Source organism: Thunnus albacares, chromosome 11, assembly GCF_914725855.1.
Source record: "Thunnus albacares chromosome 11, fThuAlb1.1, whole genome shotgun sequence".
NCBI lineage: Eukaryota > Metazoa > Chordata > Actinopteri > Scombriformes > Scombridae > Thunnus > Thunnus albacares.
In genome coordinates this window covers 32056172-32070517 of record NC_058116.1, presented here as the reverse complement: position 1 = coordinate 32070517, position 14346 = coordinate 32056172, and the positions used below count along the sequence as shown (strand labels likewise).

General features: G+C 44.6%; 1 protein-coding gene across 1 annotated transcript in view; it reads right to left on the bottom strand.

The window, feature by feature from the left end:
• ttn.2 (titin, tandem duplicate 2) overlaps positions 1-14346 on the bottom strand; it is a 253622-nt gene that overhangs the window by 48648 nt on the left and 190628 nt on the right. Inside the window, exons 191-213 of the mRNA XM_044365366.1 lie at positions 13621-14308; positions 13244-13508; positions 12720-13046; positions 12317-12601; positions 11906-12205; positions 11354-11656; positions 10931-11206; positions 10330-10629; positions 9833-10135; positions 9314-9613; positions 8938-9225; positions 8540-8842; positions 7716-8018; positions 7281-7586; positions 5646-5933; positions 5124-5414; positions 3887-4174; positions 3157-3744; positions 2078-2182; positions 1785-1982; positions 1331-1627; positions 603-1190; positions 90-392 (exon numbers count right to left, since the gene is read on the bottom strand). Of these exons, the coding sequence (XP_044221301.1) occupies positions 90-392; positions 603-1190; positions 1331-1627; positions 1785-1982; positions 2078-2182; positions 3157-3744; positions 3887-4174; positions 5124-5414; positions 5646-5933; positions 7281-7586; positions 7716-8018; positions 8540-8842; positions 8938-9225; positions 9314-9613; positions 9833-10135; positions 10330-10629; positions 10931-11206; positions 11354-11656; positions 11906-12205; positions 12317-12601; positions 12720-13046; positions 13244-13508; positions 13621-14308 (7493 nt within the window). The remainder of the gene's footprint in view (positions 1-89; positions 393-602; positions 1191-1330; positions 1628-1784; positions 1983-2077; positions 2183-3156; positions 3745-3886; positions 4175-5123; positions 5415-5645; positions 5934-7280; positions 7587-7715; positions 8019-8539; positions 8843-8937; positions 9226-9313; positions 9614-9832; positions 10136-10329; positions 10630-10930; positions 11207-11353; positions 11657-11905; positions 12206-12316; positions 12602-12719; positions 13047-13243; positions 13509-13620; positions 14309-14346) is intronic.

The window sequence follows — 14346 nt, the reverse complement described above, 5'->3', positions numbered from 1 at the left end:
AAAGTTTATGAGGACCACACTTTATGTGTATTTTTCTGCCATGTACGTGTATGTAACTTTCTTGTTGAGACAACTCCATTTTTACTTACACACAATGTCCTTGGTCATCACAGGGCGCGATGGTTCACTGGGCTCCCCAAATCCTGCTCTGTTCTCAGCAGTGACTCTGAACTCATACTCTACTCCCTCATTCAGGCCTTGCACCTTGAAGCGCAGGTCAGGGACCGTCCTCTTACTGGCTCTCACCCATCTCATTCCTTTCTTCTCCTTCCTCTGTACACTATATCCTCTGATGTCACTTCCTCCATCCTGCACTGGTCTCTTCCATGAAATGGTGACAGCATTCCTGCTGATGTTTTCAATCTCTGGGGTTGAGGGTGGCCCTGGTGGACCTAAAGGGAAATAATTACATTATGGTCAGTTGCACTTTAAAATCTGAGATTTGAAATCATCTAATCATTATTCTGAAAAGATTCCATGCATCCAGTAATGAATTAAGTGTAATAATTAACTTAACTACAAAAAATTTCACCTGACAATGAGAAACACAGAACTGAAAAAGATGAGCCATGATAAACACGTATAAACTAAATTAAACTTACGGAAACTGTCAACCATTTTGACTGGACCAGACTGGCTTGAGTCCCCAGTGCCATACTGGTTTATAGCAGACACTCTGAAGATGTACTCATTGCCCTTGATCAGTTTGTGGACTACATATCTGGAGTCTACGATGTTTTCTGCTATCTTGGTCCACTGCAGGCGGCCGGTCTCTCTCTTCTCAAGCATGTAGGACTTGATGGAGCAGCCTCCGTCCTCCTCTGGTGGAAGCCAGGTCAGAGTACACTTCTCAGCTGAAATGTTACTGGCTTCAATAGGGCCTGGAGGTCCGGGGACATCCAGGACCTTGACCTTTACGTGTTCTTCCTTAATGCCGAAGGGGTTGCTAGCAGTGATGGTGTACTCTCCTGTGTTCTTTCTACTAGCATACTTGATAGCCAAGGTGGAGGAGGTAGGAGTGCTGGTGATGGTGACAGTGTCAGAGGTCTTGAACTCACGGCCTGCTTTGGACCAGGCAACAATGGGTGGGGGTTTGCCCACAATCTTGGAGGCTGAGATCACAATTGTGTCTCCTGCCCTGACCGATACACCATCCTTCATGTCTGGGTCAATAGTAATGGTCGGAGGCTCTGCACAGAAGACAGAAGCAAATTATAACAGTCTACAGACCTTATAAACTCAAATTTATGATAATATTTCTGACTTTTAAGGCCTGATGTATGTAAAACTAAGTACATCTTCATTTTGTATTACAGTAACATCAGCTTACCGTACTCATCCTTGCAGGTCAGAAGATCAGTAGGCTCTGAAGGAACACTGACAGCCCCAGCAGAGTTCTTAGCCCTGATCCTGAACTGATACTGAGATCCTTCGGTTAGGTCGGTGACAGTGAAGGCGCAATCTTGGATGTTGACATGGTTGGCCTTCATCCAGGCCTTACCGCCAGCCTCCAGCTTCTCCACCATGTAGCCAGTCAGCTTGTAGCCGCCGTCATACTTGGGAGCGGTCCACATCAGAGTGACTGTGGTCCTGGTGACATTGATCACGTCGGGCTTGCCAGGAGGATCTGACAGAACATAGCGAAAATACAACCAATGCTATTAAAAGCAGCATTTTTCATTCAAGTATGAGATGTAAAAAATTAACCCGATTGTAATGTAAACTGAAGAAGAATGATCTTTTCATGAGTTCAGAAAACACATTTCCAAAAGCTGTGAACTCACCAATAGGATCCAGGGCAACCACACCCTCAGTGGCCTTGCTCGCCTTTCCTAGGCCCGCCATGTTCATGGCCATTACCCTGAACTCGTACTCTAGTCCCTCTATCAGGCCAGTGACTCTGCACTCCTTCACTCTCAGAGGAGTCTTACTGGCTCGTTTCCACATCAGACTGTTCCTCTCCTTAAACTCCACATGATATCCTAGAGAGCACACAAAATCAGTTGGTCATCTGCTAATCGCTATTTGCTATTCCTTTCTGATTAGCTATAAATGGATATCCATCACAATCAGTTACCAGTAATTGTGGAGCCACCAGTATCCTTTGGATCAGCCCAGGTCAGGATGGCTGACTCGTGGCGGATGCTCACAATCTCTGGAGGAGCAGGTGCCCCAGGCACATCTGGAGGCAGCAGAGAATGACAGAGTGATGGAGGGATTAGGAAAGAATGTAATAAACAGATGCAACACACAAGAGTGAGTCAAGGGGATAAAATCTTTACATGTCTGAAAGTGCCTGATCAATGTTTATGTCATCTTCACAAATAAAAATAATCTTATGTATTCAATTTTGGGGGAAAAATAGCCAAAACAAAGATGATTTCACTAGAAATATTCTAGAAACGACCATTAGTATCTTAAAATAAGACTACTACACTAGAATCTGGAAAATGTCTGGAAAACTATTGAAAAATGTTCTTTTGGGAGCAGGTAAAATAATTTCACCTTATTAACTGACTTTTGAGAATTGATATAAAGTCCCCCTCAACAGATTGAATGTTTGGGCTTCATTGTGCAGCATGATGTATGTCCAGAGTTTGACAAAACAAGGCTGTTTTCACATTCATCAGCTGAAAGTGGAAAGTTTCTGCCCATTGAAAATCTGATTTTAGGGGGCAAGCCGATGAGTATGATTTGTGACATTACAACTAGTTTAGAAGCCAATTGTGAACCAATATGCAATTTACACAAGTCTGGTGTAGAAACTTGAAGCCTCCAGTGCGTATACACTGAGAACAGACTTTGCAGTGAAGTAGAAGACATCTTGTGTCCAGTAGTTAAACTTCTGAGATGATATATATATATATGCATATTTTTAGATGCCTCTCTAAAGATTTTAACATGGTAGTTATACTTTTTTTATCAGGCATTATTGTTCCAAACAGAGTATTTCTCAATACATGGGGATCTTAATACAGAGGATCTTTAAGAAATGTTTAGGGCTCAGTAATGGACTTCACAACGTTAACATTTTAGATTTTGAGCGTACCACTGTTTCTGAAACAGTGAAGTGAAAGTAGTAAACACAGACTAACAAGAGACTATAAAAGACGTGATTGCTTTTGAACTAACATTAATTTGGAGGGTGATACTCACTGAATGGATGCTGGGCGATGACCGGATCTGACCTCAGATACTCTCCAACCCCATACTTGTTCTCAGCGAATACTCTGAAGATGTACTCCACTCCATCGTGGAGGCGGATCACCCTCATGGTGGTCTTCTGAATTGCTGAAGCCACTGTGGCCCACTTGTTGTCTGTCGTCCTCCTCTTTTCTACAATGTAGTTGGACACCTCCGCACCGCCATCATCTTTGGGTGGCTCCCATTCCAGGGTGATACCGTCAGCAGTGATCTCGTCAAACTTGATAGGTCCCGTGCAGATGCCCGGTTTGCCTACCACCTTGAGCTGGAACTTGCAGTCCTTGGAGCCAGCGCTGTTTCTGACATTGATGGTGTAGGTTTCAGCGTCTCCTCTCTGGCAGTCCCTGATCAGCAGGGTGGTGATGCCCTGAGACGCCTCCACGCACATCCGACCGGTGTCTCCCAGGGCTACATCACCCTTCTTCCATGTGGCAGTGGGGTAGGGTGCACCACTGATGGGGATGTTGATACGTGTGGTACTGCCCTCCTTCACCACATAGCAACCATCATGCAGGCTGCTCAAGTTGCAGTCAGGCAGCACTGAAGTCAGAAGGAAATGGCACGTCAGAAAATAGATGGAAATACAACACAAATAATACATTTCATTTTTTAGCAAAAAAGCAGTTATAACTAGCAACATTAGTGATTAAGCTACATGGGAATCTGACAGTATTTTTTTTACCAAACTGGTCCTTGGCAACAACGGCAAGTTCGGTAGGTGGTCCCTCTCCAGACTCGTTGAGTGCCTTGACTCTGAACAAGTACTCCTTGCCCTCGGTGAGCTCGCTGACAGTGTGTGAGGTATTCTTGCCCTTCATGATCTGTTTCCACTTCTCCTCGCCTTCACTCTGCTCTAGGATGTAGGCGCTGACGTGACTGATGCCATCACCGACGGGCTTCTTCCAGCCCAGGGTGATCGAGTCCTTGGTGATCTTCTTAGCTTTGAAGTCCATCACGGGACCAGGTTGTTCTGAAGAGGGAAAGAGTGGGTCAAAACTGAGCATGTGGTTTGTATTAAACCAGATGTGTTAAATATAGACGAGACTGTAGGACTCATGATGGGTTTTCTTTTGTCTCAGATTTGTGTTATTCTTGTAGCTTTTTCCTGACTTTGGCATGTCTTGGTCACCAATCTGGAGCATTACTCTTAGGTCCAGCTCTGTTTTCAGTTTTGTTTGCCTTTTTATTTTTCGGTTCAGTTGCAGTCAGAGAAGTAGCTGCTAGGGTTGTTGGAACTAATCTTGGGATTTGAATATAAATGGAATAGTAAAAAAATTAATAATAATCAAATGCCAAAATTACTATTCAAATGTATATTTCTTTATATAAATGTGTTGGATAACGCTAGTGACTCTCTCCCTTCTTGCCTTGATCTACCTGCATGTGAAAATGAAATGCTTGAAAATGAAGTTTTCTGAATCACAATCTCATGTTCAACGTGTTAACATAACCTCACAATATCAGAAATGGCAGAAAGCAATGCAGATGCACCTACGGAGATCACCACTCCTGATAACTTAAGAAGCGCTGTGTGAAAGGTTTTTGGACTTCCATCAATAAATGGAAAAATAACAAATAAAGATATAGTAATCTGCAGAATATGCAAGGTCTGAATTAAATATCACTCAACAATGAGCAACCTGAGGGTACACCTGATAACATCACACTCTGGCCTGAGATTTATTTAACCACTAAATTATAAAAGTACTACTAGTCTAATAATTACTCGAAAATAATGCCCTTCATACTCTCTACTGTACTCTAATCTAAAATACTCTGCTGTACAAAAAAGGGTCTATTCTAATTCACAAAACAACAATCAGCTGTTGTTAGCCCTTTCATCATCAAAGTTAATATAAACCTGGATGATGATTCTGGTTTATATTATAAAATTATTTCTGCAAGTATAATGTAGCTACCTGAGGCCCGGATGCTGCCAGGGGTCTCACAGCCCTCTCCGATGCCATAGGCGTTCTCAGCCAGCACTCTGAAGCAGTAGGCTTGTCCTGCCTCCAGGTTGGTGATCCTGAATGACGGCTTCAGACATGCTGCCGACACACATGTCCATGCCTTCCTCTCGGCCAGACGCTTCTCCACAATGTAGTTCTTGACTGGGCCTCCACCGTCAATCAGTGGGGCATCCCAGGTGATGAAGGCATGGTTTCTGGAGGTCTCCTTGACAATCAGGTTTGTAGGCGGTCCAGGAGAATCTGGGGAGAGAAGCATTATTGTTCAAAGCTTCTGTTAACTAAACTGAAATACAAAATAGGTCACAGTCAGACACACATGATGGGAGTACAAATATGTTTTCATGATTGTGGGAATTTCTTGTGGGTGAAAAAGTTTAAAATTTCCAACTTGAGCTGATTTTGTATACTATTTTATATACATATTCTCATACAATATTTCTGAAAGTTCTTGTTAGTCTTTGACAGTCTTACCAAGGACCTTGACAACAATGGTGTAGCTCTTAGAGCCACTGCTGTTCTCGAGTGACAAGACGTATTTGCCAGCATCATATCTGTTAACATCTTCAACCATCAGCAGCGTGTCCCACTCTGACGTCTTGATCAGCACACCCTGCCTCTCCGATAGGTTGGTGTCCACCTTGGTCCATGTCACTTTAGGCGCCGGGCGTCCTCTCAGGGGAACATAGACCCTCATGGTGACACCCACTCTAAGAACCAACGCCTTTCTCAGGTCGGCGTCCAGCTCAGCTTCAGGAGCGACTGAAGGAGACACAGAGGGATCACTCATTAGGGATAGCTATTTCTTTGTCAATTTTGACAGGAGGATTTTAATTTCTATGACCAATTCAGTGTCATTTTTAAGTTACCATAGAAGCTACCATAGCTAGCACACAGCTAGCATAAATTAATCAAGTTTACTAAGAATGGTCAATACTGTGAATAAATGTTTGCTGTTTTGTTAAGTGATAAAGTTTCATGATATGAGTAAACAATCATTGAGCTAATACCAAATATTTCCATGATGCTAAATGCTGTTCCTTCCACCAGGTCCATTTGTTTTCCACTACCATTTCACCTCAGAACACTTTATCACTGTTCCAATTTGGACTTTTACAATAGAACATGAGGAAGATGCTCCACCTTGTGTATTTTCCTAGCATGTTGTCTGACTAATGTTTTTTAGCGAGCTAAGCCAGTTAAATTGTCAGCTACCATACATCAAGAGTCAGCAATTTTCTTTTTCGATTTCTCATGAATAGGCATTCAATTCTACAGATGTTTCGTCATGATAATGTGGCCTTTTACAGAAGCTAACAGGTTAAATAGGCTGCATTTATATAGTTCCTTTCTAGTCTTCCGACCACCATGGCACTTTCCACTATATGCAAACATTCACCCATTCACACACACATTCATACACTGATGGCAGATGCTGCCATACAAGATGCCAACCTGCTCATCAGGAGTTCTAACGTTCATTCACACACACTCACACACTGACGTGCTCCTTCAGGAGCAATTAGGGGCTCAGTATATTGCCCATGGACACTTTGACATGCTGACTGGAGGAGCCGGGGATTGAACCGCTGATTTTCCGATTAATAAACAACTTCTTCTACCTTTTGAGCCACAGCCGCCCCTATGAGCTACATTTAAATCAAAAAAAGTACATTTTTAATTTTACTTCTTTGAAAAAACATTAGAGTTATTTAATTGGATGCAGATTGTAACCAACTGCGTTTTGCGTATTTTGGTGGATTTTACATCACGCAAATCCAGAATTTCTAAATATATCCTTAGTTCTCCTTAGTTGTGCCCTCTAGTGGAATCCTCCAGTAACATGCAAAGTACATAGGCGTGTATGTGAACAATTTACGATAACGACACATCCAGTTGTCTAACACAAACGCATGATTAAAAAGCAAGTAGATTTCCAGCCTAAGATTAATAATGATTCCATCAATGATCTGGTGATGTCCATCCATATTATGTTTGTACTGCACTGAGTCACTCAGTGGTGTTAAAAGGTAAAATTCTCGATTCACGTGACTTCATGTGAGGTTATTTACTAAATGAAGTGGTATAATAAACAGTAGAGGAACATACTGAGGATGTCCTTGGGCATGTGGTTTCCAGGGACCTCACTGGGGTCACTGTAGCCAATCTTGTTGACAGCGGTGACTCTGAACTGGTACTCAGTGTTGTCCATCAGACCAGTCACCAGGAACTTGGTGGCCTGGAGTTTCTTGGGGACATTGCACTTGGTCCAGTTCTCTCCATCGGCTAGCTTATACTCCACCAGGTAGCCAATGATTTCACATCCACCGTCGTATGCCGGTTTGGTCCAGCTAAGGCTTATGGAGCTCTTGGTGGAGTCCACCACCTTGGGGAAGGCAGGTGGGCCAGGAGGATCTGGAGAAGAATCACGGTGACATAGATGTTATTATTTTTGTTAGTTAGTTTTGTTAGTTGCAGTCCTGTCTGAAGCATTTTAAGTTTGTCCTTCCACTTTTGCGTGTGTAATTTAAAGCAGGTACTCACAGACTGGGTCGACAGCCAGCGCAGCGTTGGATGCGTCACTGGGTTTACCCAGCCCGGCCTTGTTCATGGCAATGACTCTGAACTCATACTCTGAGCCCTCAGTTAGCTGAGCAGCCTTGAGGGTCCTGTCAATGACCGGCCGGCGGTTGACTTTAGCCCAGGTCAGCTCAGTGGCTTCGCGTTTCTCCAACATGTAGCCAAGGATGGTGGCCCTGCCATCATTGGCTGGCGCCTTCCAGCTGACTGTCATGGAGTCCTTGGTGATGTTGGTGATGACAGGTGGCTCACAGGGACCGGGGACGTCTGAGGGACAAGACAACGTCATAATGATCTCCCACAATGATAAGGTCAGAGTTTGATTATATCATATCTCATCAAGGGGCAAAACATATATCAAATATTGAAAAACATGGTGAGTTAGGAGGGTTAACTTAAATGACTAAAACCAGGATTGATCAATGATTAACACTTTGGCCATATCACATCGTAAATGGTAAATGCTGATACTAGAGTGAAAACTGGAGATTGATAATCAATCAAATCTACTTGTTTTCCATTTTATTGATTTAAGACAGCGAACACATCAACTATAATATACATCAGCTATTTTTTTCATTTAAATTTTTTCCAACAATGAACAACCTATAACATGATTTTAAGTTTGAAAAAGTTGAAGTAGTCATTAGTTATTGTGGAAAACTATGTTTTCCCGCAGTATCTGTGAATTTTTAAATACAGTACAATCTGAGTTTTTGAGAATTCATACTTAGTGACAATTAAAGGAACTGCAGCTTAAGATGCTTAGTGTAGCACTCTGAACATACCGTACGGGTTCTTGACCATGACAGGGTCAGTCATGACGGGGTCTCCCACACCATACTGGTTCTCAGCGCTCACTCTGAACTGGTACTCGTGTCCCTCGATGAGTTTCTCCACTGAGCAGTCAGTGATGTGCCCATGAATGTTAGAGGTGACCTGCGCCCAGTTGGCCCTGCTGGTCTCACGCTTCTCGATGATGTAGTTGGTGATCTCAGAGCCGCCATCTGCCAGTGGAGGTTCCCACCGCAGCTTAACACGGTCAGCAAACACCTTAGCAGTTTTCACTGAGGCTGGAGGGCCTGGTTTGTCTGCAGGGGACACAGAGGGAGATAGTTTGTTTATTTGTACAAGAAAAATGATGAGAAACAAATAAAACAATAAAATAATAGTACAACTAACTTACCAAGAACCTTGACCTTGATAGTAGCATACTTGCTACCGTTGATGTTCTCAGCAGTGATAGAATAGTCTCCAGATTCCTTCCTGGTGACGGCATAGAGCTCCAGTATGTGGATGTGTTTCTTTTGGGTCATCTTCATTCCCTCCGCAAGGACCAGAGGTGCTCCGTCTCTCTTCCAGCTCACCTTGGGCAGGGGCTTCCCAAACACCTCAGCATCAAGGAAGACATTTTCTCCAGCTTTCAACACAATCAGGTTCTTCATGTTGATGCCCAGCTCCACACGAGGAGGAACTGCAAAGGTAGAGGAGACAAAATAATCAAGATTATTTATCAATCATTTAATTTCAGTTACAGTGCTCCTTGGTGTGTGGAATCGTACCATTCTCAGCAATGACAGGAATCGGGTCGGACAACTCGGATGGAAGGCTGATGTTAACAGCGGTCTTGGCGATAACTCTAAATTGATACTGCTGCCCCTCTTCCAGGCCAGTCACCACATAACTTTCTGTCTGGATGTTCATGCAGTTGGCGTTGCAGCGCTTCCACTTCTCCTCCGGAAGCTTTGCGTACTCCATGTAATAGCCAATCAGCTTGCTGCCACCATCATGCTTGGGTCGGCTCCATACCAATGACACAGAGTGTTTGGTCACATCCATGGGCTCAGGTTTACCTGGTGGGTCTGGATGGAAAGAAACAAAGGTTTGAAAACTCAGTCATGGCATCTGAACAAAGAAGAATGAGGTTGAGGTTGAGTGTACAAGAGTGTGAACCTGGTTGGTGTCACCGGCCTGAAAATTAAATTTCCCATGCATTTATTTTTTTAACTTTCCAAAACAAATACACCATTTTGAAATTGTGAGATGGTTATTTAATTGTCAGCTGAAGAATGTTTTCATACCGACAGCAGTCCTGGCGGTGATGATGTCGGTCTGTTTGCAAGGTTTGCCTTGTCCAGCCAAGTTGAGGGCCGACACCCTGAAGGTGTACTCCAAGCCCTCAATCAGGCCAGTGCAGGTGTACTGGGTGGCTCTGATTACTGACTCGTTGGCTTTGACCCACAGCAGGCTGTTCCTCTCCTTCTTCTCAATGCAGTATCCAGTGATGGGGCTGCCACCATCGCTGCTGGGACACTCCCATGACAGGATGACAAAGTCTTTGTTGATCTTGTTAATTTGCAGGTTTCTGGGCTCGCTGGGAGGATCTAGATGGAAAACAAAAACAGTCAGTCCACAGGTTCATTTAGAATGATAGAGTCTAAAGTCCTGCTTCTGAACCTGTTCATTACAGCCACAATATGAAAGTATTTTACAGTACAAAACAACATATTGAGGGCTTAAGTATTCTTAGAACTTTAACAGTAAAGCAGTAAGTTAAAAGTGTAAAGTTCAGACTCACCAAATGGATATCTGGCAATCATCTTCTCAGAGTAGATGGGCGCAGAGATGCCAAACCTGTTCTCGGCACGGACTCGGAAGCCGTACTCCTTGCCAGTTGTCAGTTTGGTCATTCTGAAGCTGGTCTTGGTGCAGGATGAGGACACAGTGATCCAGTCGCCCTGGCTGACATCACACTTCTCCACAATGTAGTTGGTGATGTTGCTGCCACCATCCTCCTGTGGAGAGTTCCAGAGCAGCGTGCAGGCATCGATGTCCTGCTCAGTGATCTCCAGAGGAGCTTCAGGGGGTCCAGGGATGTCTACAGGGACAAAGAGGATGAATTGCTGATCTTGTACACAACCAATAAATGATCTGTTCATCATTCACATTAGTTGTATAGGCAGGTAGTGGGTTGTTCCTCCATATTCATCTGTCCAGGCTGTCTTAACATTGCAGTTCTATATGGGAAATTATTGTTAAAATGAAAAGGTCCTGAGTAAAATTTGTATTTTAAAATACTATTGTAAATACTATCTGCAATTGCTGTAAACAGAATAATCTACTGAGCTCTTTTTAGTTTAGAACCAGCAGGTTTTACAGTGTCTGTCATTCAAACCAACCCATGACGATGACTCTGAGGATCTGGTTGATCTTGGCGGTGCTGTTCTCGGCTGACAAGCTATAGTAGCCACTGTCTGCTCTTGTCACATTCTTTACGATGAGTGTGCAGGTCGTCAGCGTCTTGACAACAGACAGACGATCAGAGGTCAGCACGTCCTCGTTGCCCTGCTTCCACTTGCAGAATGGAGCAGGTTTACCCGCCACAATGGCCTCGACCACCATCTTGGATCCAGCTCTGACTGTCACAATGTCAGGCATGATAATCTTAGGAGCCACTGGAAGGAAGAAAAAGAATAAAAGAGTTACTTGATTTTACTCTTACCGTTTCTATGCATGTGGGAATATAAAGTTAAATATTTCAGTCAGTAATCAGTCTTAAGTTAATTATAAATTGAGGTAGATTTTTAAGCTAGTCTACTCACTGAGCTGCTCTTTGACCTCAAACACTCCCTCTGCCTCTCGGGCCAGGCTGACTCCTGCTGAGTTCCTGGCTGCTACTCTGAACCTGTACTTCTTTCCTTCCTTCAGACCAACCACGACAATAGTCAGGTCTTTGACCACGGAATAAGGTGTCCACTTGTCCTCTGGTGCGTCTTCCTCCTGGTAGTCCACCACATAACCATTGATCTTGGCTCCTCCATCTCTGAGTGGCTTCAGCCAGCCCAGAGTGGCACTGTTCTTGGTTATTTCCAACACGTCCATCTTCTTTGGAGGGTCTGGCTCACCTGAGCACCACACAAAGCAGGTGTTAGAAAGGAAACGCAAGAAGAAGCAGAGAAATACAAGGAGATGACAGCGTTCATTTTTAAATTCCCTTTAAATGTAATGATATACAAAAAGACTTTGAAGCCTGAGTGACATGTTAAAGTAGAACCAAACACCTTCACTGATGGGTTTATACTTCCACTAATGAGATATTTTGTAAATCCCCTGCCATGCTAAACTTTGTTGATAAAATCCTTGCTGACACTCACTGATGGGATCGACAGCCAGGTAGGACTTGGGTGAGTCTTGAGGAACTCCAATGCCGTACTTGTTGCAGGCCATGACTCTGAAGTAGTACTCGATACCAGGCGTCATGTTGGTCACCTTGAAGCTGGTCTTCTTCAGGTCCTCTGTGCACTTGGTCCAGGTCTTCCTGTCCACCTCACGTTTCTCCACAATGTAGTTGAGGATAGGGCTGCCGCCATCATTCTCTGGTGGCAACCAGGACAGCTGAGCTGTTGTCTTGGTGACGTCAGTAGCCTCCAGGCCACCAACAGGACCGGGAGTATCTACAGAGAATGAATTTGAGAATAACAAATTGTTTGATTTCCATCCTAATTAAGCATTTTTAAAAGAAAAGTTCTGTATAAACAATTTTGATATCATTCTTTGTTCCTCACCGAGGACTTTGACGCGGACAAACACGGCCTTCTCCCCGGCAGAATTAGACAGAGTCAGCGAGTATTTTCCAGAATCTTCTCTGGTGCTCTCTGGGATGACCAGGAAGGACATGGTGTCAACCTGGTCCACGTGACCTCGGCGGATCACATTGTCCACACCCAAACGCTTCCAGGTCACCTTGGGGGCGGGCCTTCCTCTGATGACAGCAAAGAGCCTAATTGGACAGCCAGCCCTGACGGCCAGGCCTTTCCTCAAACTGGCATCTAGGTCAATCTCTGGAGCCTCTGTTGCCATGGAAACATTAATGTTGAGATCATTAAATGACTGAATGTTATTGACATTTATCACGTACAAGGTACATCCATTTATTTGGACACGGTTTCAGTAAACCTTCATTCTTACCCAGGATCTCCTTGGGGGACACGGCCTCCTTCAGGTAGGCGTGACGTCCCCAGCCCACCTGGTTTTGGGCAGAGACCTTGAACTCGTACTCCTGCTTCTCGTCCAGCTGACTGATGGTGAACTCTGTGAGGACCAGCGGGCCGTGGGTGTCAATCCTTTTCCAGCCCTCTGTGGGCTTCTCAGGGTCCGCCTCACTCTTTAGCCTCATGTCCAGGCTGTAGCCGATGATAGGGGCACCGCCATCATACACAGGTTTAGACCAGGACAGAGTGATGGAGGTCTTGGTGCTGTCGCCTACCTTCAGGCCCGCAGGGGGGCCAGGTGGCTCTGCAGGAAAGGACAATAAAACAGAGTTCAGTGAAAATACTTAAACACCAGAGAACACAGGGGTGAGGGTTAACGCCTTCAGTTCTATCAATGAAATGTTAAGCTTCCTGTGGTTTACATGTTCTCTGGCCTGAGCACAGGTCTGAAGAAAGTATTTGAGGATGTAAACTCAGCTGTGACAGCAACTCTAAACTCACCAATGGGATCTTTGGCTGCGACGGGTCTGCAGGGTTTGCTGGGCTCTCCCAGGCCGACCTCATTCTCGGCCTTCACTCTGAACTGATACTCGTGGTTGGGGATCAAGTTGGTGACTTTCATGCGTCTCTCTGAGATGGCGCTCTTGGTGCATGGCACCCAGCGAACTGCCCTCTTCTCTTTTCTCTCCAGGATGTAGCCAGTGATTGACTTCCCTCCATCGTTCTCAGGAGGAGCCCAGACCACCGTCATCTCATCTTTACTCACCTGCATGACAAAATTTTGAATAAGTGAACATTTTTATAACTAGGATCATACCAGCTCTAATATTTTTGCATAATCCAAATTTATGAAAATAAATAAAACAGTGAGTCCTTACCTTTGTGACCTCAGGTGCCTCAGGGGGTCCAGGTTTGTTGAACTGAGTCTTGACAGTAACAGGCTTGCTCTCCATGGCGGGGCCAGTTCCCATCTTGTTCTCTGCCCTCACTCTGAAGATATACTCATTAGACTCCACCAGACGAGTGACGTTGCAGTACGGTGTGACCACAGAGGCAGAGTATGTGGACCAGACCATCCTCCTGGTCTCACATTTTTCCACAATGTAGCTGTCCACCTCGCAGCCTCCTTCATCCTCTGGAATATCCCACACCACTCTGCACTTGTCAGCTCCAATGCCAGTGATCCTGAGGTTCCTCACTGGGCCGGGGACGTCCAAGACGTTGACATTGGCGTATGCTGTAAATGTGCCAGCAGAGTTGGTGGCAGTGATAATATACTTTCCGGTGTCACTGCGTTTGGACTTGGTCAGGAGGAACTTGGAGTAGTCAGAGCCAGTCTCGTAGCTGATTCTGGGGTTATCTCCAACTGCCTTGTCTTTCTTCCACTTGACCTCAGGCTGGGGCTTTCCTCTCAGGCCAGCCTCTATCCTGACTGACTCTCCGGCCTTTACTGTCAGAGTTCCAGACAGCTTCAGGTCGATGACAGGCTTCTGGATTTCCTCCCTCACCAAAATATCGGCAAGTTTCACCCAAGCACTCTCCCCTCCTTCATTGACAGTCTGCACCCTGGATAATTAAGATTTATTATTAGAAACTTATTTATG